This window comes from Caenorhabditis elegans, chromosome X (assembly GCF_000002985.6).
Source record: "Caenorhabditis elegans chromosome X".
Classification (NCBI taxonomy): domain Eukaryota; kingdom Metazoa; phylum Nematoda; class Chromadorea; order Rhabditida; family Rhabditidae; genus Caenorhabditis; species Caenorhabditis elegans.
In genome coordinates, this window is record NC_003284.9 from 2,409,648 (window position 1) to 2,428,591 (window position 18,944).

Consider the following 18,944-nt stretch of genomic DNA (forward strand, 5'->3'; position numbering starts at 1 on the left):
AAATGTGCACTTGTCGACTCTTTTACCACAATGCCGAATTCTAGGGTGAAATTGAAGGACCGAATGCTGAATTATGCCTACGAGGACAAAAAACACCTACTGTACTGGCCAGAATCAGTTAGATTGAAAGTGAGTTCAAAAATTATTCAATTTTTTTTTGTTACTATTTTTCCGGCCTAGAAATTATTATTCCTAACGGTAAAATTCAAAAAATTTACATTTATAATTTTTTTGTTGAGAAACTTGAAAAAAAAAACCTTTTTGGGGTACATGGCAAGGATAAACAGCGGTAAAGAGATGTAGATTTTATCGATTTTCGCAATATCGGGATGTATGGAAAATGGAGAAAATGAGGAAATATTTACAAACTTTTATATTGTTGCCAAAACTAATAGTTAAGAAATGTGTCTAGATATTCAAAAATTAACAAAATAATTCTAATATTTCAGTCCACAAAACCAGATGCTCGAGGAACAATGCAATATACAATGCCGGGTATCAAGGAAGACTTTATTCGTAGTCCAATTGAACATCGTTACCAAGTACGTCATTATGCAACTTTGTCATATCAATACGTTCAATTTTCCAGGACACGTTCAACAAATTTTTTCCCTCCTACGACCTTGACCTTAATCAGCGAGGGTTGATATGGTTTCTTGTGAGTACACTACGTAACTAATAACACAAGTATAACATGTTCAGAAAAAAGGCCTTTTGGAAGCAGCTTTAAATGGAACATCTGATATGCTGACATGGCTAGGACAAGGAAAAGATAAAGCTGGAAGGCCGTCGGAAATTAATCAAATATGCATGGAGGTTAGTAACTTAAAAGAGGAGTAACGGTTCTGACTATTTTTTATAGAAAAAATAGAAAAAAATAAGGAAAAAATGTGCTCAATTGAACGACTTTCAAAATTAAAAGTTTTAAAAAATTGTCAAAATTTTTTTATAACGGTTCAAAATGCCAAAAAAGGGGCTAGTTTTTCCTAAAGCCTCAATTTTTGTATATTTTTTTGTGGTACAAAAAATGGCCAAAGTTGGTTCCCTATCGGCTTCAAATATACCTTAATTAACAAAATAACGTGAGATAAACGACCTATATATGTAGAATAAAAAATCAAAATTCCAAAAAAAATTTAGACCACTTTTTTTTAATTTTTGAATCGCCATAAAAATTGAGAAATTTTTTTTGAGAAGTATCATTTTGAAATATGTTAATTTGAGCACATATTAAGTGTATACTTTAAAACAGAAAACCCATAACCAGTACTCATCTTTCAAAAAACTACCTGTAAATTTAGATGATATACAATTTTTTAACTGTATCATATTTTCAGATATGGACTCTTCGTTTTCAAATTTTTCTGAATCTACGTATGCATGCCCAACTTTTGGCTGAATTAGCTGCATTCGAAGAATTAGATGCGCCCGATCTATTCTATCAGTACAAAACGACTGATAAGACAGGTATCATTGACTATAAAATTTGAATTTGATCTGTTTATGACTTGATTTACGAATTGCTCGGCGGTTTGCAGGTAGTTTGGTTCCGTTTGCAATGCGACTCATCCACGCAGAAGCACTCCGATTCTCACCATTTCCGTGGAATAGTTTGATAAGAATTGAAGCATTGCAATCGCATGTTGAACAGGTTGAAGAGTACATTAGGAGCAAAATGTATAAATCATATTTTTTTGCAGATTGTCAACATTTTCCGGTTACGAAATGAGCCAGAAAGTTATCTCAATGACTGGGAAAAACGTTTGGAAAGTGTCAAGTATCTTTATGTGAGAGTGCTGCATGGGCTTGGAGTATGTGAATATGAAAAGAAAAATAAATTAATGATCTTATTTAGGAATATCAAATCTCAATGACTATGTTGAACAAAGTTCGAGAGGAGACTAAAAACAATGAAGAAAAAACTGCTCTGTCCAGAGCTTTGATGAGAATGGCAATGCAAGCTGGCGACGAGAAAGCAATGAATATTTATGCAGAAGAAGCAAATAAACTTTCCAATGGTACCAATGCAATGACAGTTCACAAGTTTGTGCAACAAATTTTTATTCTCTGATTTTGTTTTATTTCAACTGTTTTCAGAGCTATGAGGAGTATATTCCTGGGCTCGAACAATCACGCCAACGAATACATTGCTCGCATTCCAATCACAGACGATCAAACTCCGCAATACATCAACACAAAAGCGTTGATTCAGTTGTACACTGGACGGGCGGTAGACGCTGTTAAAACTATCACTCAAATCAAGCCGGTTAGAGTTTTAAAACTACATTATCAAAATTAAATTTTGCCTGGGAACGTTATTGCCACATTTTTCAAAAGTGGAATAAAGCTAGTGTGGAAATTTATGGGTTTATACAAGTAGTGTCCAAAAAATGTGTAAATACATTTGTGACGTCACAACTGTAATAAAATACACGTGTTATGTATTTTAATACAGTTGTGACGCCATTTTTGTACATTTTTTTTCTATTTTTATGACGCTACTTGAATAATAATCATCACAAATAACTACTCAAAATTAGGAGAAAGCTGGGTATTTCTGTAATTCTTGAAAAATATAATTTTCCAGTCAAAAAATATGCCAAGTCTAAATTTGTGAAATGCTGATTACAGTAATATTTTAATTTCAAATGTTCCAAATATTTTTCAGCATATTTCAGCATATTTTCAAATATTTTTGTGACGGTTTGAACTTGGGAATAAAGCCAAGGGCAAATTGTTTATAGTGCTAAAATGTCCAAATAGAATAGGAAAACATCTTTAAAAAACTGATATCTCAAAAATTGGAAGAAGAGATAATTGTCATAAATTATCTTTTTTTTTTCAAAACTTATTAATTAAGTTTATTAATAAAAAAACAAAAATCACGCACAAGAAACAATTTTTCTCTACATTTTGTGAATCATTAAAATGGAGGAGTGTCCCATAGCAATTGGGTGCACTGTATATGTCTGTGAAAAATCAAACTTCGGTTTATAGATTCTACCTGGCCCAACAACTACAAACCTGAGAACGATTGCTGAACTTTGCTACTCAACAGCGGCTAAAGATGAACTTCTGATCAGATGAACATGATCATGAAAAAGAAAAAGTCAAACATAAAAACAAGGTGGAGGTGCTTCTATTCCAAATTCTAGTCTGATCTGGAACTATATATATATATATATCGGTTGGCCACTGTGAAGGTTGTGAATTCAAATCACAACTGATCTGTATAAGCATAATTTATTTGCATGTTTTTTTTTGACTATACATTTGTTTAAATTTCAGTGTGTCAAAAATAAATGTTTAATGCCAATATATTTATTGAAGCAAGTTGTCTAGAAAACTTATGTAAGCAATTGAGAATCGTAGAATTTCAATTTTTGAAAGTTTCTTTTCAACGGGAAGAGTTGGCAGGAGAGCTCGCAGTTGGGAAAATGCCATATTGAATGATTCTACACGAATTCTGAAAACAAACTATTTTGAAAGTTACCAAGTTTTAGAATTTGAACCTACCTTTCTCGGGTCGCATGAAGATTTCGATATTTTGGAGTTGCACGTCTCCTCTTCCTTCGTTCGGCTTTTGAAAGTTTTCGGTATTCTTCAGACGTGGTGTCCAATCCTCCATCTTCCATGAGCATTGTCTTTGAATAGTGGAACACTTGCTGGAATAGAGGATAGGAAAACGAGTAACAGATTTACCGAGTATCTGCATATCCCGAAACAAAACAGAGGCGGCGCGCGATGAGCCCATTTTATTGCTCATAACACTAATTGAGTTGGTCCACGCCCATATGTGTCCCTTTTGCACGCTGGCCGCCACTAAAGGATTACCTTTTTCAAGTGTTTTATTAGTAAGACATTGTAATTGGACTTTATTGCACATACAGAAAAGATACTCGTAATAAAAGGACACTGGAAGAAAATAAAGATTTCGGAATTTTAGTTGTGGTTTAGCGCCAGTGGGTTTTTTTCTGAACTTTTATATTTTTTTAAAATTGCCTGTAAAAGGTTTGGCAAATTGCCAAATTAAAAAAAAAGAGCTTTTAATCCTTTAGAATGTTTTAACACAAACGATTAGAACAAAATAAAAGTATAAACATCGTCCAAAAAAGTTTTATTTTTATTTTTTAAATTACAAGTGGCAAACTGGATAATTGTTACTTTTTGTCAGTAAATTAAAACTTTCCAAGTTTTTTAAAAATTGTACTATGATATTTGGCTAGTTTTGCACCATAGAAGTAGTTTTAAACACTGTCCCCACTGGCGCTACTTCACATTTAAAAACTTAAAATCAGAATAAGTATAATGCTTCAAATACTTTTTTAGTGCAAGAAATCCCGTTGGAATCACACTGGGAATGTAAATATCGGTCAACGAATTGTAAATAAAAAATATCAATCAAAAGAATAGCTGCTAGTATTGGAAGGCTGTGTTCTCATAAGCTGAAACAGAATTTGATCGTTTCGTCCGTCGAAAGGTGTTTCCATTGGTTTTTGTGCCATTTGTAAGTTTAGGAGCATCTTGCTTAACACCATTTGTATGAAAACCATTTGGAACGACTTGTTGGGATTGTTTCATTTCAAGTTCTTCTTGCTCTTTTTCAGCGGCTTTTCTTGCTTTCCTTCTGAACAGTGGATTTTTAAATTAATGATAGCTTGGCATTTAGAGCAATCTTCTCGCTCAAATTAATGAAGGGTACTTGTGTAGTTAAATGGCCCAAACTAACAAGTTTTCAGTTCATTTCTTTTGAATTGATAATTTACTTGAAAAGTGAAATTGATTTGCATTTTTAGGCCTAGAGAAATTCCTAAAGTAAGCCTAACGTTGTCAAAAATGGTCACGTAAAATTTTTAACAAGGCTAACATTTTTGTGCCAGGTATGCTACGCATGTACCTAACTTTGATAGACACTTGGCAAAGACATGGTCAGACTTGATTCAGGCTGTGCCCACGTTTAGCTCAAGTTGAGCTAAGTCAACGACATAAAAAAAGTTCGGGGCAAAATTATACTTGAACACAGCCTGAGCCCAGTCTTGCCCAAAATTTTACCAACTTCGGGAGAAGAACCTTACTTTAAATGCCAAGATTCTATCTGAAAAAAGTATTCCAAACATACTTATAATAATAGTATTCAAATGCCAAAGTGACTATGGAAAGTGCAATGCCGGCTAGAATAACGATGAATACACCTCCAATGTTTTGAATCGAAATGCCATCACTTTCATCCGATGAGTCAGGGCAGGAGACTTTATTCGGGTTATCTGTCCACCATTTCTCCTTTAATGTTTCCAGACGACGTTCATTGAGTAGCATCAAAATTCTGCAAGACTCCTTGTTTTTTGAATATGTAGGTATGATGTATTTTTCCTTACGCGCTTGATATTTTATCTTTCAATATGTGTCCACTCTGAACTGCAATGGCGTATGGTTTTCTTGAAAATTCGGTTCCTACTTGTTGAAGATTGCAGTTTGTTAAAGCTGCATACTTTATTTCAGTAGCATCTCCTGCAAATTCAAACATTTCAAAATTTCGAAATAACGAGGCACAAACCAATAAAAGCAAATCCATCAACAGAGTTCAAGACGCGATCTACTGCAGTATCCATATTAACTGGCAGCTTAGACTCTTGCATGTACCTCCACATATTGGTAAACTTGTCAGAAACAGGATAGTCCCATACTGCGAGCTTTGCTCTATCCCGTGGAGACATGCTCTCGTTCAAAGACATCTCTTTCCACATACTGCAAATTATAGTTTTTTAAAACATTATTTTAATAATGTATCTTACTTATAGAATGTTTCTTCAATTTCAGCCATTCTTCTGAAATACGTCTCTGATGCGCTTCCTTTAATTGGTGCATATTCAATTTTGTATTGCTTTGCCAAATCATCCAAAGAACTTAAAAATAATAAAAAAGTCTGAATTTACTCAAAGTATATCTTAAAGTCAAATCACCTGATTGGTTGTTCCAGGCGTGAAACTGTTAGAAACGCTGCCAGATTTGCTGTGTATGATGCAATTATAATAAATCCAAAAAGCCACCATGTTGCAGCAACCAAACGGCCGGAAATATTTTTTGGTGCTTCTCCGCCTCCTAAAAATATGAATATTATTTTAAAGATATGAGTAGCGCCAGAATATCATATTTTAAAAAAATTCAAAAAAAGTTTTTAAATTTCATATGATTTTTTGAAAATCAAAAAAAAATCTCGCTGAACTTCGATTTTGCGACAGTGCTATAGCTTACTCCCAAAGTGGTAATTACACGTTTTAACTCAATAAAAATTTTTACACGTTTCATTATGATATTTAAAAGTTTTTGGGTTTTTTTTTCCTAATTTTTCCACGATCCAAGTAGGGACAAAAATGTCTTTTTAGACCTTTTTTGTTGCGGGAATAGCTCAGTAGGCAGGGATTTCCGGTTGCAATCTAGAGGTCACGAGTTCGAGTCCGGCTTCCCCCTTTGGTTTTTTCAACTTGTTAGTTTGCTTGTTAGCTTAAAAGTGGAGCAATCCACGACTGGGCTATCGGCCACTGTCACCAGCTCGGGTGTGGCTTGAACTAGACCTCAGTCGGAGCATAACCAAAACTTCCCTTCATGCTCTGATTCGAACTATCATACTATCCTTTTTGAATGGAAAATGTTGTACTTAAAACGTTTTTTTGAAAATTTTTTCAAAAAGTTTTTGTTGTTGTTGAAAAGCACAATTTAATTAGCTGGTATCAGTTGTAGGAAAACCAAGGGTGAAAAAAAGTGCAAAAGTGCATGTTTCTCTTTTTTTGAATTGGGAAATAGCGGCAAACAGGACAAAAATGGACAGGATAACCCCATAAGCTTACCTTGAGGTGTTAATGACGTCATGCAGAACCACAAGCACTCTTTCAGACTAAACTGTCGTTTTTCAATGTCATTCTGATACCTGCAAAAATTAAAGCACAAATCACACACTAGACTTTGCACTTATACCTTTCTTTGTTGTTGGTAAACGAATAGGGACTAAACCGATCGAATATCCATAGCAAAATGCTCGTGAACAAATATGCAGCAACTATGCACAACCAAACGGGCCACTCTAGCACTTTCATAAATTTGAACAACGAATACTCCACATCAGCTTTTTTCATGAGAATTGTCGTTCCAACGAGGTCATAATAGGGAACTGTAAAATCCACATCGTTTTCTCTTTCAGCCATAACACTGAGTGGAGCAAGTGCGATATCTGCGGATCCAGAAACCAGAGCTCCAATGAGCCCATTCCAGTTTCCATTATCATCCATCGTACCAAAACTTCCATCTTCAACTTCATAGATAGTGTAAGTGAAGTTGACTTCCACTTGTATCATGTTAATAAGATCAATACAATAGCCTTCATACGGAGTGTCCGGGTCTCCTGTTCGTTGAACAAACGGTGGTTGCTAAAACATATTGTGTTTTTGAAATTAGTTCGAATATTATCAACCCACGATTAGAGTCACTACTCGGAAAATATTCAGGTTTCGAACATCAACTTGAAGAGTTCCATACATAACTGATAACTTTGAAATGGGACTCCACACACCGACTTCTTTGTTGAAAAGCGCGTCTTCATGATCTCTATCTCTATCTATTTTGTATATTCTAACTTCAACGTCCTGTAAGAATTTAATTCGGGAGTTTGTCGGTATTTAATCTATTATAGAATGTTACTTGAAAAAACATATTTAGTCCTGCTTCCGTGTAATTTCCATATTCATGAGCAGGATCATTCAAGATAATATCTCTCACAGTTGTAGTGATGTTTGGTTCAGATGGTCCCGTTTGGCATGTGAATGTTGGAAGCACATCGAATGTTGCATTCATTGTTCGGATCGTTTCAAATGCATAACCCATGACATTCATATAAAACGCAACGTTCAGCTGGAAAAAAAAAGACCACGTGGTGAAGTTAGCGAAGCGTTCATCACAAACCGAGTCCCAACCATTAATCGAGTAATCCAACTCTAATCCAATTTCATTTCTAAACAAATAGTCATCCAGATCTCGAATTTCCATGAGTTTTCCAACTGGAAACGGGCGAAGCCAAAACATAAATGCGGATTCGCAACTGTCACACTTGAAAGCTGTGATATCCTGAAAGTACACGTTTTGTGGAAACAAAATTGTGGAAACATAGTACAAAGCAAACATTTAGAAAAAACCCCCCACTGACCTTTGTAAGAACATATGTGTTGAAAACTCTTTGCTCTATGAAATCAGCAGCCTGTAATATTCCAAAGTAGTCGAACTAATAAATGCAAAATATTAGAACTCGAGACTGGGATTTATTTTAAAATACAGTTATTGATGTGATGAACACACTCAGAGTAATACATAAAACTGTTTTGCTTGTACGCCCAAATAGTCCCCGCCTTTTTATCGGAAAATCACGGCGAAAGGGCAAAAATCTGAAAAATCTGGAAAAATCATCCAATATCAGGCCGCCGACATCTTGCGAGTTCCGCGCGCCACTATATTTTTTTGTAGCGAACGGGACAGCTCGCCACACCTACTGCGAATTAAACAAAGCGGCGCGCGGAACTCGTAAGATGTCGGCGGCCTGATATTAGTTGGCATCCAGATTTTTGCCTTTTCGCCGTGATTTTCCAATAAAAAAGCGGACCTATTTGGGCGGCGTACACGCAAAGCAGTTTTATTGTTGCAACATTGCTCTACCCTGGATCTCCTTAAAAGTTCTTATTTTTCAAAAGTTTGGCGATTTGCCAAAATTTGACTGGATTTTTTTTTCAAATGCGCTACTCCGCCTGTAATACAATTTTTTAACATTTTATACTAGAAAAAAAAAAGGTTAAGACTGGAATGAAATATTCAATTAACGAAACTTGGGCTCTTCCCTTTTCCCAAACTCCTTTTAAATTAACTGCTGATTTTAAAACAATGAACATACTTCTAATGTAAAACGCTCCACATTTTCAGTTTTTGCCACCAGAATCAACGAGTTTATAGAGGCCATTCTGAGCTGTGTTATTTGAGCTCTCATGCGCAAAACAGTTGTTTCCATTGGAACAAACCGAATACCCGGTAAAACGGAAAACGCATCTCTCCAAGCAGTAAAATCGGGTGCTGAAATTATATGTAACAGGCTAAAAATAATGTCTCACTTACGATACATATTATCGTACAACACCGTGCTGTTTGGTGTGATGTTCAAGTCGGCAAAAATATCTGTAATCACATTTTGAAATACCAGTGTTGACAAAACCATAGTAGTATAGGAGGGAGAAGATATTGTTGGTACACTCGTTCCTGCAAATTTCATAGGTATTTTCTTACAAATAGTGACTTCTGACCATTGAAGTTGAGTGGCAAAGACCAGTAATTGAGATCCACTTGAATTGTTGGCACTTGCGAAATTCTAGCAAGTTCAGCGACCAGGCTTATCGAATCGTTTGACCGACATACAGATATCACAAAACTTACATTTACCATTTGGTCACAAACTGAAATGTTTAAGGTTAAGTGAAAAGTATAGTTCTGGGTGTTTTGAACGTCCACTTTGACCATTTTGTGATGACTCTTCTCAAAAATTTCTCAAAAAATTGATTATAATTGTTTTGGGATTTTGTTTTAAATGATAGAAATAGTTTGAAATTACTAAGTGTTACTATAAAAAGGTAAACATTTCTAGTTTTTTTTTGACATTTTAGCTTCAAATTTGCAAAATTTAAGAGACGGCAAAATTTTTTTTTGAGCTGCCGCGCGAAATGTTTCGTAAAATCCAACCACGTTTTGTATCGTTTCTTTTCCAGTATTCAGATTATTTTTCAAAATTTTTTGAAACACTTTCCGACACATAAATACTTTTTCTGAGATTTTTCCGACTAATAATTGCAAATTGTTTGAAAAATTGTATTTAAAAAACAATATAATTATATTTCATCATTTCGGATTATTTTCTATTACAAAATTTCAGCTAAAATCTCCAGTTTGGGCCACTTTTCAATGTCAAAGCAATCCGAAATTGGTTTTGTTTGAAGTTTTTTTTCGAAATGTTGAAAAATGTTTGAAAAACTTTTGAAAAATTTCATTACGAAATTCAGTTTTCTGAGCACATTTTGGGTCTTTAAATTCATAAAATAAAATGCTGAAGTGAATATTCTGCTTACGACTGTTAATATCCGATGAATCATTGAAGTCATATCTTTCTAAGGAAATAACGTCTACACGGTACTTGTCCACAAAAAACATTTTGCTGATATTTAAATGACGGACTGCCGTTTTCGCGAATGTATCATTTTTGTCCACTGTTATTACTGCAAATGAGAGATTAGGAAGTATTTATAATTTGACAATGTGTAACAATTCTTACAAATATTCTGAGCTTTTAAAGATTGTATAGGTAATATCATGAATAATAGTAACATATATAATGAGTAATACAATATAATCCTGAACTCTTTGGAAAAGCTGAACATTATATGAAAAGAGCAAGTGTCATGATAACATGGTGTACAACGGTTAGAAGACATCTCTGTGAATAGGGTGGACTATTTTGATGTGAATGCTGGAGGTAAATGCAGAAAAGGAGATCGGATTTCTTTAGGGGACAGGTAACTCTAGAATACCTCTTCAATATACATGATGTCTACATTTCGAGAAGCATTGACGGCTCATAGAAAGCCATTTTATTATTTGCCATTTAAAGAGGGAGGAGAGTCGCCAATCGGTAGCGTGTGGTCACACGATCATTTCCAATGTAGGAGTAACATTCTAGTTTTCAAAATTTTAAATAGTCAGAAAAAAGATCAAATAAGATATCTGGTATTAAGGTATCAAGTTATAGATTTTCGAGGAGTCAAATCCTGACTTTGGCGAGGAGTTTTGTTGGAATTTCTGGAATGGCATTCGATGCCAGCGTCGGATACCGGAGTGAATGAAAGTTGTCCTTTCTTTTTGAGCTCTTCTTCCGCTTCGCTTGTTGGCGATTTTCTGCCCGATTTCTGTAAATTAACAGAATTCATTCTGGATGGAGTATATGTATGCCCAAAAATATGTAACTCAAAAACTAGAAATGCTACCGAAAAAAGTTTATGCAGCAGAGTACGACCTATGTATAATAATGTCTATTTCGTGTTGTATGTTTAAGACATCTGTTTGGACTATGGCAAAAAATAAAACGGCCGACATCTCTTGGGTCCATTACTGATGAGGGATTCCTAATCGACTCTAATTTAAAAACACAATTTTTTCTGCGAAATGATTGTGAAAGTCGACTAATTTTCAATATAATGTGTTTTTGTTTGTAAATACTAGTTTTGTTTAGAAAATGCCGGGGAAAAAAAGAAGGTTCAAAATCTGGATACCTTATTTAAAACTCTATTTAAACATACTTTTCAAGAGTCTAACGGTAATTTTTATGTCAGTTATGTTTCATCGGAAAAACCGGATTTACAAATTTTTTTCCACTGTTTCGTTTCCATTCTGCTTTTGAACAAAGTCAATAAGGCAAATAATGGATTCGCGAGATGTCGGCCGCTTTATTTTTTTAATTATCTTATGATCCGAGTGAATATTTAAAATATATAAAACCTGTAACATTTCGGTAGCTAAAATTTTTTTTCCATACCACTTCTAGTTTTAGAGTTATACTCATTCGAATAATTTTCAAAATTATCAAAAAAATTTAACACACCCTGGGTAACAGAAGTTCGTCATCATCATCATCTTCGGTTTGTGAATCGTCTTGTCGACTCTCGCAGTTTCTTGGAGAAGGTACACGGTGAGGTCCATGTCGAGATACAACAAAAAATGTCTGAATAGTCTGATCGTCCTGAAATTAAGAATTTTGGGCTTGAATTTTCAAGAGTAGACCAAACTCAAACTTACTTTTATCTCAATTTCCTCTCTTCTCTCAAACTGATACAACCCCGGATCTGATTCTTCGATTTTATTATGCGTAGTTTCACTGACCAAAATTTTCATTGGCTGAAATATTAAATTCAAAGTTCATTCGAATCCTCATATATTCTTACACTTGAATTTTGCTCCATTTTATTAGCGACATAAACTGTTTCTCCAAACAAACAGTATCTGGGCATGCTCAAACCGACAACTCCTGCTACTACCGATCCTGAATGTACACCGGCTCTTATATCAATTTTATGAATCTTATTATTCATATTGACCATTTTCCCAGCTTCTACAAGAAACTGCGATGCACAGTCTAATATGAACTCAGCGTCATGCTCTGTTTTAGTTGGAGCTCCACTAACAACCATGTATGCATCGCCGATAGTTTCCACCTGAAAATCACAAACTTTTCTAAAAATATAAGTTCAAGCTCAAGAGATCAAGCTTCAAACCTTATAAACTCCGTGTGTGTCAATAATTTTGTCGAAATTTGTGTATATCACTTTTAAAAATTCGATAACTTCCAGAGGTGTCAATGAGCTGCACATTTTGGTAAACTCCACAATATCCGTGAACAAAATCGTGACGGAATCGAATCTCTGAAATGCAAGCCCCTCGAATTTTATTACAGGTATTTTTCAAACTTCGCAACATGCCACCGCACTTTCACCATGTCTCAATTGATTGGCAACACTTTTTGGCAACATTTGATAAAGCAACTTGTCAGTTCGCCGTCGTTCTTTCTTCAGTCTATTCATGTTCTCTCGCATATTTCGGCTCTTTTGTGCTTCCTGAACAAGATTGACGGGTTAGTGAAAGCAAATGTACATGAATTTGTCACCTGATGTAAGAGAAGTTTGAGTTCTGCAGACTGTTGTGTGCTGGCAAGTACCAGATCGCGGCTGGAGTCGTGCAGGGCAAAGTCATTGATAAATAGCCCTGATTTGTACATTTGTGGTAAATGACTCATTCTGAAACCGATAAATAGGTACACTATTCTTCTGTTAAAATCTAAGTTACACTGGAATACCGACAAAACAAATACTCTCCCACTCCTCCATATAAAACATTTGACCTTTGAGTGATAAAAATTTTTCACGTTCGCCATCACCCATTCTGTGGCGTTCTTCGGTCACTGAAAATGTTTGACAGTAAGAAAATGTGTCACAAATATTTTACTTTGATCTACATCCGTAGTTTTGTAGACTAGAATTCCATCTTCGTCTTCTTGTATAGGATCAGAAGATATCAATTCGAAAATGTTGTTTGAGTGGAGCATAATCTGTGATTTAACTGATTTGAGAACTCTTTTTTTAGGTGAAGCAAAAAAGTTTCGAAAGCAATCACATGCAATATCAAAGGAGTAGTTACGGTTCTGTATGTTCAAACATGTGTTTTCAGAGTGCCCTATTTGGGTTTGATCTACCTTGATCTACGACAATTGCGGGAGATTAGGCGAAAAACTTCTCAACTGATTTTGCATGGCTAAGAGCGTGCTGACGTCACATTTATTCGGGTAAAAATTTCCGCATTTTGTGGATCAAACCGTAATGGAACAGGTTGGCACCACATGCTCAAATGAACAACTTTCGTAATGAAACTTCTCAAAACAAATTTAAAACAATTATATGGCGGTTCACAAATTCGAAAAAAATGACTTAATTTTAACAGAAATGATCAATTTTGGCCACTTATCCGTGTGCAGCGGTCGGAAGTTGGATATTGATAAAATTGACTAAATGTACACACTCAAAGTTCCCGTGGGACTAGGATGTCCCATTACGGGTTGATCTACAGAAAATGCGAAAATTTTGTAAATCTACGTAGATGAAACCGAAATGAGACACTCTGAAACCATCTGACAGACTACAATACGAAAATTGGAAAAAAAAACTTCGCGAAACAAACAAACAACGACTAAACAAAAATTATTTCTGGCCCTATTCAAGAATGTGAATTTACATTCAAATTTACAAATATGACACAACAACTAAACCGTGGAACATTTTTGTTAAGTTTTCACAGTCCCTCTGACCTCTTCCCATCTGAATCTGATAAAAGGTCTCATAAGAAGAAATGTTTGATTGATTTTTTTCCCGACGATCCCCGCCATAACACGCAACAATCCTATTCCGATGTTTCTGCAAAGAATGGAATGTTTTATAAAGTGCATTAAAAAAAAGAATAGGCTTGTCGCAGCTCAAACAAACAAAACGCATTTTTGTCGGCAATTGATCTGTTTAGTGTCCCCCCACACCATTCCATTCCAACTCGATTGAAAAGATTGGACAAATTGAAAACCGCTCGGAATTCCAAACACTACTGGAATCAATTGAGACGGTGAATCAAACGGGAAAAAAAACACAGTTCGGAGCGTGGGTGGTATACATTGATCAAAACGTTGTTTCCCAACAAACCTTATTCGCATTCCACGATTGAAGACGATGATGAATGGGAAAATGTCGAAGAAGATGTCCGAAGTGATCTTCACTTTTTCAAGAATTGAGTCATTTAGGTTTCGATATGCAGTTCCCTGTGAAAATTAATTCCGAATTCCAATTAATGCAACCAATTAGGGAAAAAGCACCTGTCTATTGAAGTCAAGATTGTTGAAATGAAGTCTCATGATGACGTGCTCCAAGTTCAAATCATGCTCAATATCCAATAGTTCTATGACAACTTCCGTTTGGAATAGCTCTTGTGATATGTTTCGGATCTGTCCTTGCACATAGTGTAAAAATCCACGACGTTTGCTTCTATAAACGAATTAAATAATATACAATAGTATATTCTACTCAAAATCATAACGGTTGCAGTTCCCATTTTTGAAAGTGAAAATAGTGAAGAGAAGGCAGGTTCTTGGGAAAAATCAATTTTTTTTGCGGCACAGATTTTTGGTTTATAATTTGAATTCTCTGTGCTAACTTCACGAAGGCTGACAGTTTTATTGAAAAGTTGTTAAACAAGTTAAAGGAACGGTTCAAACAATTCCGAATTTATATGTATGTATACCAAAAATGTGCTCAAAAGTACAAATTTTGAAATGAGACTTCTCAAAAAAGTTTTCAAATTTTTTATGGGCCTTTTAGCTAAAATATCAAGTTTTCCCACATTTCCGTCTCACAAATTTTGGAAGAAAACTTTTTTTTTGAAATTACCATATTTTATTGCATCTTTTTTCGTTGATCAATTTTATAAATTTGAAGCCGATGGGCAACACTTTTCGCCAATTTTCGGTTATATATATATATTTGCGTTAGATGGATTTCAATTAACTAAATAATCTGAAATAAGCAATCAAAGTACGTAATAAAAGATGCAGTAGCACTACGGAAAAGTTGAAAAAACTGGAGATTTTAGCTAAAAGTAAGCCATTATTTTCGAATTTGTATACCGTCATTTGTTCATTATGGGTGGTTTTTTCTTTTGTAACAGGAACTCAAATTGATTGCAAAATACTATATTCCATTTTGAGAATTAGCGAGTTTATGGCAGTTCAAAAAATTCAAAGAAAAATTATTAAAGTGAGCTGAAATCTAACATCCTCATTCTGTTCGCTTTTTTCTCGTTTTTTTTCTAATTTTGGTACATTTTTAGCCGATTCGAAATCAAATAAGGTTACCTATCTTTTTGAGATTGGATATTTGTTTTCCAAAATTATCGATTTTCTAGCCAACTATTTCTGATTTGTCCCTTTCCAAAGACTTTAGATTAAATTCTTGTACAATTTAACATCATCACATCCGCGTTGTAATGGTATTCATGACATATCCCTCTTCAAATCGAAAGTAATGGGTTCGTATTATATGTCATCGGGCGTTTTTGCCGCCACGACGAACTCTCTGAGAAGTATCTGGGCAAGTATTCAATTCTAGGTCATATGTGAGTATGGTGGGTGTCTCATTGACCTGACACATAAGTTCCCTCTATTTTACAACAAGACAGACAAAAAAGAAGTTTCACGCGCTGCTGCGACGACAAACCAGGAACATTTCGGTCTGCGAGAATCATCAAACATTTGTCGACGACGGAAGGAAACAATCGTCAAGAGTGCACTGTCTTTCACGCACTACTCACAATCTTCAAGTTGCAACATTTTGACACAAAGGAAACTGAGCGGTCGCGAAAGGAATTATTTGTGAACAAATAACACCGCTACAAGCATCAAACTACATGTCGATCTTTGAACTTTTTTCGAATCTTGTATATGCACGAGTTTTGAAATGAACATTTTCTAGTTACGACTAGAGAGCCCCTTAAAATTGCGGAGGCCAATTGGCATGAAACATATCTCATTTGAAAGCTAAAATTGTAATCTGTAAGAATCTGAGTTTTGATTTCGCACAACACATTTGGCAACCTAGAAACTTCCATTTCAGATTTGTCGAAGCCAAATATTCGTTAACTTTGGCTAGTCGTATCTCTCCAAAAACGCGAGATTTGAAAAAAGTTGTCAACTAACACGTTTCCTGATTAACAACTTCTACTTTTCAACATTTCCAGGATGTTTTGGGCAAAAACTAAAATCAAAATCTTAGAGTTTACAGTTTCAGCTTTCAAATGGCCTATGTTTCAAGCCAATGTTTTAGGCCACCTTAAGTTTACGGTGTTCCCTAGCTAGCCTATAACTATTTCTAGCAAGTTAGCCTAAGCCTTGCCTAAGCCTGTAAGCCTATATGCGGTAAGCCTAAGCCTGTAAACCTAATGGGCCTTTTAGTTCAAAATACCCAAAGCCATTACTTTTACCTTTAAATTACCTTTAAATAAAATGACTAGAATTTCACAAATGAATAAAATTTCAATTTATTAATCAAATTCGTGCCCATAATACACAGGTACCCGTTTTTCTATGATCCACATTCACAATTCAACATCCCCACCACTTTCCACGTCCACAAACTAAAATATGAATAAACGCACTAAATGTTTTGTTACTTTTGGTTTGGTTTGCATACCAGTCGGCGTACAAAACAACCAGTTATTGATGATGAGTTGTCATCGGCCCCCCCCCCCCCTCTCCTCTCTTATAGCACTAACCTATAGTGAAGTGTCAAACCGGTACGGCTTTCGTGTTCGCAGTAGAATGACGGAGGTTTGAGTTTGGGAAACGTAAAACGGAGGTACTCGTGCAAATTGTCCAATCCGTTCAAAAACTGCGGAAATGTTCGTCCCAAAACGCGTAGTACCTTGAAAAATTGGACTGATAAAAAAAAACCTGTATTTTTTAAAAACGAAACGGTAACAATTTTTTTTAATTTTCACTCACATAAGGTATGTAAAACAATACATAGTATACCTTATTAAACTCAAACTTTGTGAGAAACTTGTAAAAACTTGTTCCAATATTTGTCATCAGTTCATCCACAGGATCCCCCGTCACATCATGACATGCCCAAATCAACTTGTGAGATAAACCTTCAGAAAACTTTTTGTCCATTTGAAATGTATCGTCGGTGACCCCCGACACGAACTGAAAAGTTGTGAACTCAAAATAACCTTGACAATGAAGAAAACAACACAATCATTGTAACATGCAATCTATTGGTGCATAAATCATGTACAAAGATAGTTGCCGTAACCTAGAACCTCAATCGAAATAGATTGGTCGTGACATGTGTCAGCACTATATCATTTAGTGGTACATTAATACCCGACCAAAATCCTGGGGGGGGGGGGGGTTCTTATCGACTCTAAGTATAACAGGCTCATTACGCCACCGCCACTAGGGAGATGTTATCAAACAGGAAATGGACTATCTCGGTGACCTATGAACCGCCAACAAGAAATTGGACCGTCCTTGAAACCAGTTAGAGAGGTTGCACAACCTTCGTTGCGAATGGCTTTTCTTTCATGGTCACTCACTGCAAAACTGTTGGGAAACACTTACCTTAACCTCTGACCAGGTAGATTCTCCATATTTTTCCTTAATGTAAGTAGCAATGTGATCAATTATTAAGCCGTACATGGCGGTGTGAAAATTGAAAATGAAAATGTTGATAGCGACGGGGGAAGCGATAGACACAAATTTCCTGCTCTCATCACATTAAATTAATGCCGGATCCTGCTATAGCCACGTACCACTTCCGGTGCTAACACATATTGATTCAGAATTCGTATAATGTTTGAGCTTGTAATTCAAAATGAGTAAAGCTAAAAATGGGAATATAGAATTTACGATGCTTCAAGGTTGTTAGAGATTTTGAACGTATATGCTAAAAATGTTCTCAAAGGAAGAAATTTCGAAACGAAACTTTTCGAAAGTTGTTTTAAGTAGTTTTCTGACGATTCAAAACTATTTTTTCCAGTTTTTACAACACTTCCGTACTCGACAATTGGCTCCAGCTTCTTGTCCAAGTTTGGCAAAAAAAAGTATTAGCTTGGATCAGAAGTTGGCTAAACTTTGGCTAAACTTGGATTCATGCGACCCAACTCTTGTCAAACTTCTGCCCACGCTAAAAAAAAACAGAAGTTCGGGCCAAAATTTGGCAAAGGTTGTGCCAAACGTGGACTAAACTTTATCGTGGCCTAAAAGCTACCGAGTTCAGTCAAAATTGATAAATCGAAAAAAAAGTGGCCAAAATTGGAGATTTTAGCTGAAATCAGGCTAATTTTTTTTGTGAAAATTTGAGCGGCTATAAAAATATTTGAAAAATTTTCGAGAAACTATACTACGACATTTGTTTATTTGAGCAGATTTTGGGTCCATCCTTTTAAATTTGATTTTCAATATTTGAAAATTTTCACATCAATATTTTTTTTCCTTTGGCTCTATTTCCGAACCCCCATTTTTTTCAGCCAAAAAGTAACCCCTAGTTAACCTTCCCGCCAAACTTTCCCATCTTCATTTACACCCGCATCATTAATTTTCATCTTTCCCGTTCCCTTGACTGGAGTGTTTTTCAGTTGCCCTTGGAAGTTTGCCTATCCAAATCAATCTTCAAAGCGAATTGGCTACTGCAAACGGAAAAAAAGCAATATTGCCTGTGTTGTTGTAAAGAAGTTTCGCGTTTTATTCTTTTTGATTCGCTTTCAAATCGGAAGCTGAATGTACA

General features: G+C 35.4%; 4 protein-coding genes and 3 non-coding genes across 11 annotated transcripts; 4 read left to right on the forward strand and 3 right to left on the reverse strand.

Annotated features, from left to right (window-relative positions):
- The first annotated feature begins 43 nt into the window (after window positions 1-43).
- trpp-12 (TRansport Protein Particle) lies at window positions 44-3,319 on the forward strand. Its single transcript, NM_076038.5, has 10 exons — window positions 44-129; window positions 450-542; window positions 590-658; window positions 703-816; window positions 1,338-1,467; window positions 1,539-1,651; window positions 1,701-1,811; window positions 1,856-2,043; window positions 2,098-2,266; window positions 2,998-3,319. Exons 1-10 carry the CDS (start codon window positions 64-66, stop codon window positions 3,085-3,087), a joined length of 1,143 nt encoding a protein of 380 aa, NP_508439.2. The 5' UTR covers window positions 44-63; the 3' UTR covers window positions 3,088-3,319.
- On the reverse strand, window positions 3,306-3,730 carry hlh-15 (Helix-loop-helix protein 15). Its single transcript, NM_076039.2, has 2 exons — window positions 3,517-3,730; window positions 3,306-3,466 (listed from the first exon to the last, which is right to left on the reverse strand). Exons 1-2 carry the CDS (start codon window positions 3,639-3,641, stop codon window positions 3,322-3,324), a joined length of 270 nt encoding a protein of 89 aa, NP_508440.1. The 5' UTR covers window positions 3,642-3,730; the 3' UTR covers window positions 3,306-3,321.
- A 531-nt stretch (window positions 3,731-4,261) lies between these two features.
- glr-7 (GLutamate Receptor family (AMPA)) lies at window positions 4,262-10,230 on the reverse strand (the record flags this gene model as incomplete). Of its 2 annotated transcripts, NM_001350348.3 has the most annotated exons (16): window positions 4,417-4,627; window positions 5,120-5,323; window positions 5,376-5,508; window positions 5,555-5,745; window positions 5,793-5,903; window positions 5,961-6,099; window positions 6,846-6,925; window positions 6,973-7,421; window positions 7,470-7,637; window positions 7,693-7,902; window positions 7,954-8,115; window positions 8,195-8,245; window positions 8,930-9,105; window positions 9,148-9,288; window positions 9,333-9,482; window positions 10,149-10,230. In NM_001350348.3, the coding sequence occupies 16 exons, from the start codon at window positions 10,228-10,230 to the stop codon at window positions 4,417-4,419; spliced, it is 2,658 nt and encodes an 885-aa protein (NP_001337310.1). The 2 variants fall into 2 exon arrangements, with proteins under 2 accessions (NP_001359931.1, NP_001337310.1); NM_001373243.1 differs by lacking the exons at window positions 8,930-9,105; window positions 9,148-9,288; window positions 9,333-9,482; window positions 10,149-10,230 and having other exon boundaries at window positions 4,262-4,627.
- C43H6.10 lies at window positions 5,935-6,083 on the forward strand. The gene has a single exon (NR_070497.1). It is a non-coding gene; the product is annotated as an Unclassified non-coding RNA C43H6.10 (non-coding RNA).
- Window positions 6,384-6,533, forward strand: C43H6.11. The gene has a single exon (NR_070498.1). It is a non-coding gene; the product is annotated as an Unclassified non-coding RNA C43H6.11 (non-coding RNA).
- A 77-nt stretch (window positions 10,231-10,307) lies between the features above and the next one.
- gcy-31 lies at window positions 10,308-17,857 on the reverse strand (the record flags this gene model as incomplete). Of its 4 annotated transcripts, NM_001029718.2 has the most annotated exons (15): window positions 10,308-10,982; window positions 11,675-11,812; window positions 11,869-11,967; window positions 12,015-12,284; window positions 12,345-12,491; window positions 12,537-12,683; window positions 12,734-12,863; window positions 12,913-13,027; window positions 13,072-13,174; window positions 13,928-14,033; window positions 14,310-14,425; window positions 14,480-14,648; window positions 16,930-17,078; window positions 17,189-17,362; window positions 17,780-17,857. In NM_001029718.2, 15 exons carry the CDS (start codon window positions 17,855-17,857, stop codon window positions 10,815-10,817), a joined length of 2,109 nt encoding a protein of 702 aa, NP_001024889.1. The 4 variants fall into 4 exon arrangements, with proteins under 4 accessions (NP_001024889.1, NP_001024888.1, NP_001317860.1 ...); NM_001330893.1 differs by lacking the exon at window positions 17,780-17,857 and having other exon boundaries at window positions 10,815-10,982; window positions 17,189-17,329; NM_001029719.1 differs by lacking the exons at window positions 16,930-17,078; window positions 17,189-17,362 and having other exon boundaries at window positions 10,815-10,982; window positions 17,780-17,808.
- Window positions 16,838-16,987, forward strand: T07D1.11. Its single transcript, NR_070499.1, has one exon. It is a non-coding gene; the product is annotated as an Unclassified non-coding RNA T07D1.11 (non-coding RNA).
- Window positions 17,858-18,944: the final 1,087 nt, after the last annotated feature.

Coding starts and splice junctions, on each gene's coding strand:
- trpp-12 (NM_076038.5), top strand. CDS start 64: ATGCTGAATTATGCCTACGAGGACAAAAAACACCTACTGTACTGGCCA. Junction 817..1,337: donor TTAATCAAATATGCATGGAG/GTTAGTAACTTA, acceptor TCATATTTTCAG/ATATGGACTCTTCGTTTTCA. Junction 2,044..2,097: donor AATGCAATGACAGTTCACAA/GTTTGTGCAACA, acceptor AACTGTTTTCAG/AGCTATGAGGAGTATATTCC.
- hlh-15 (NM_076039.2), bottom strand. CDS start 3,641: ATGCTCATGGAAGATGGAGGATTGGACACCACGTCTGAAGAATACCGA. Junction 3,467..3,516: donor CTTCATGCGACCCGAGAAAG/GTAGGTTCAAAT, acceptor GTTTGTTTTCAG/AATTCGTGTAGAATCATTCA.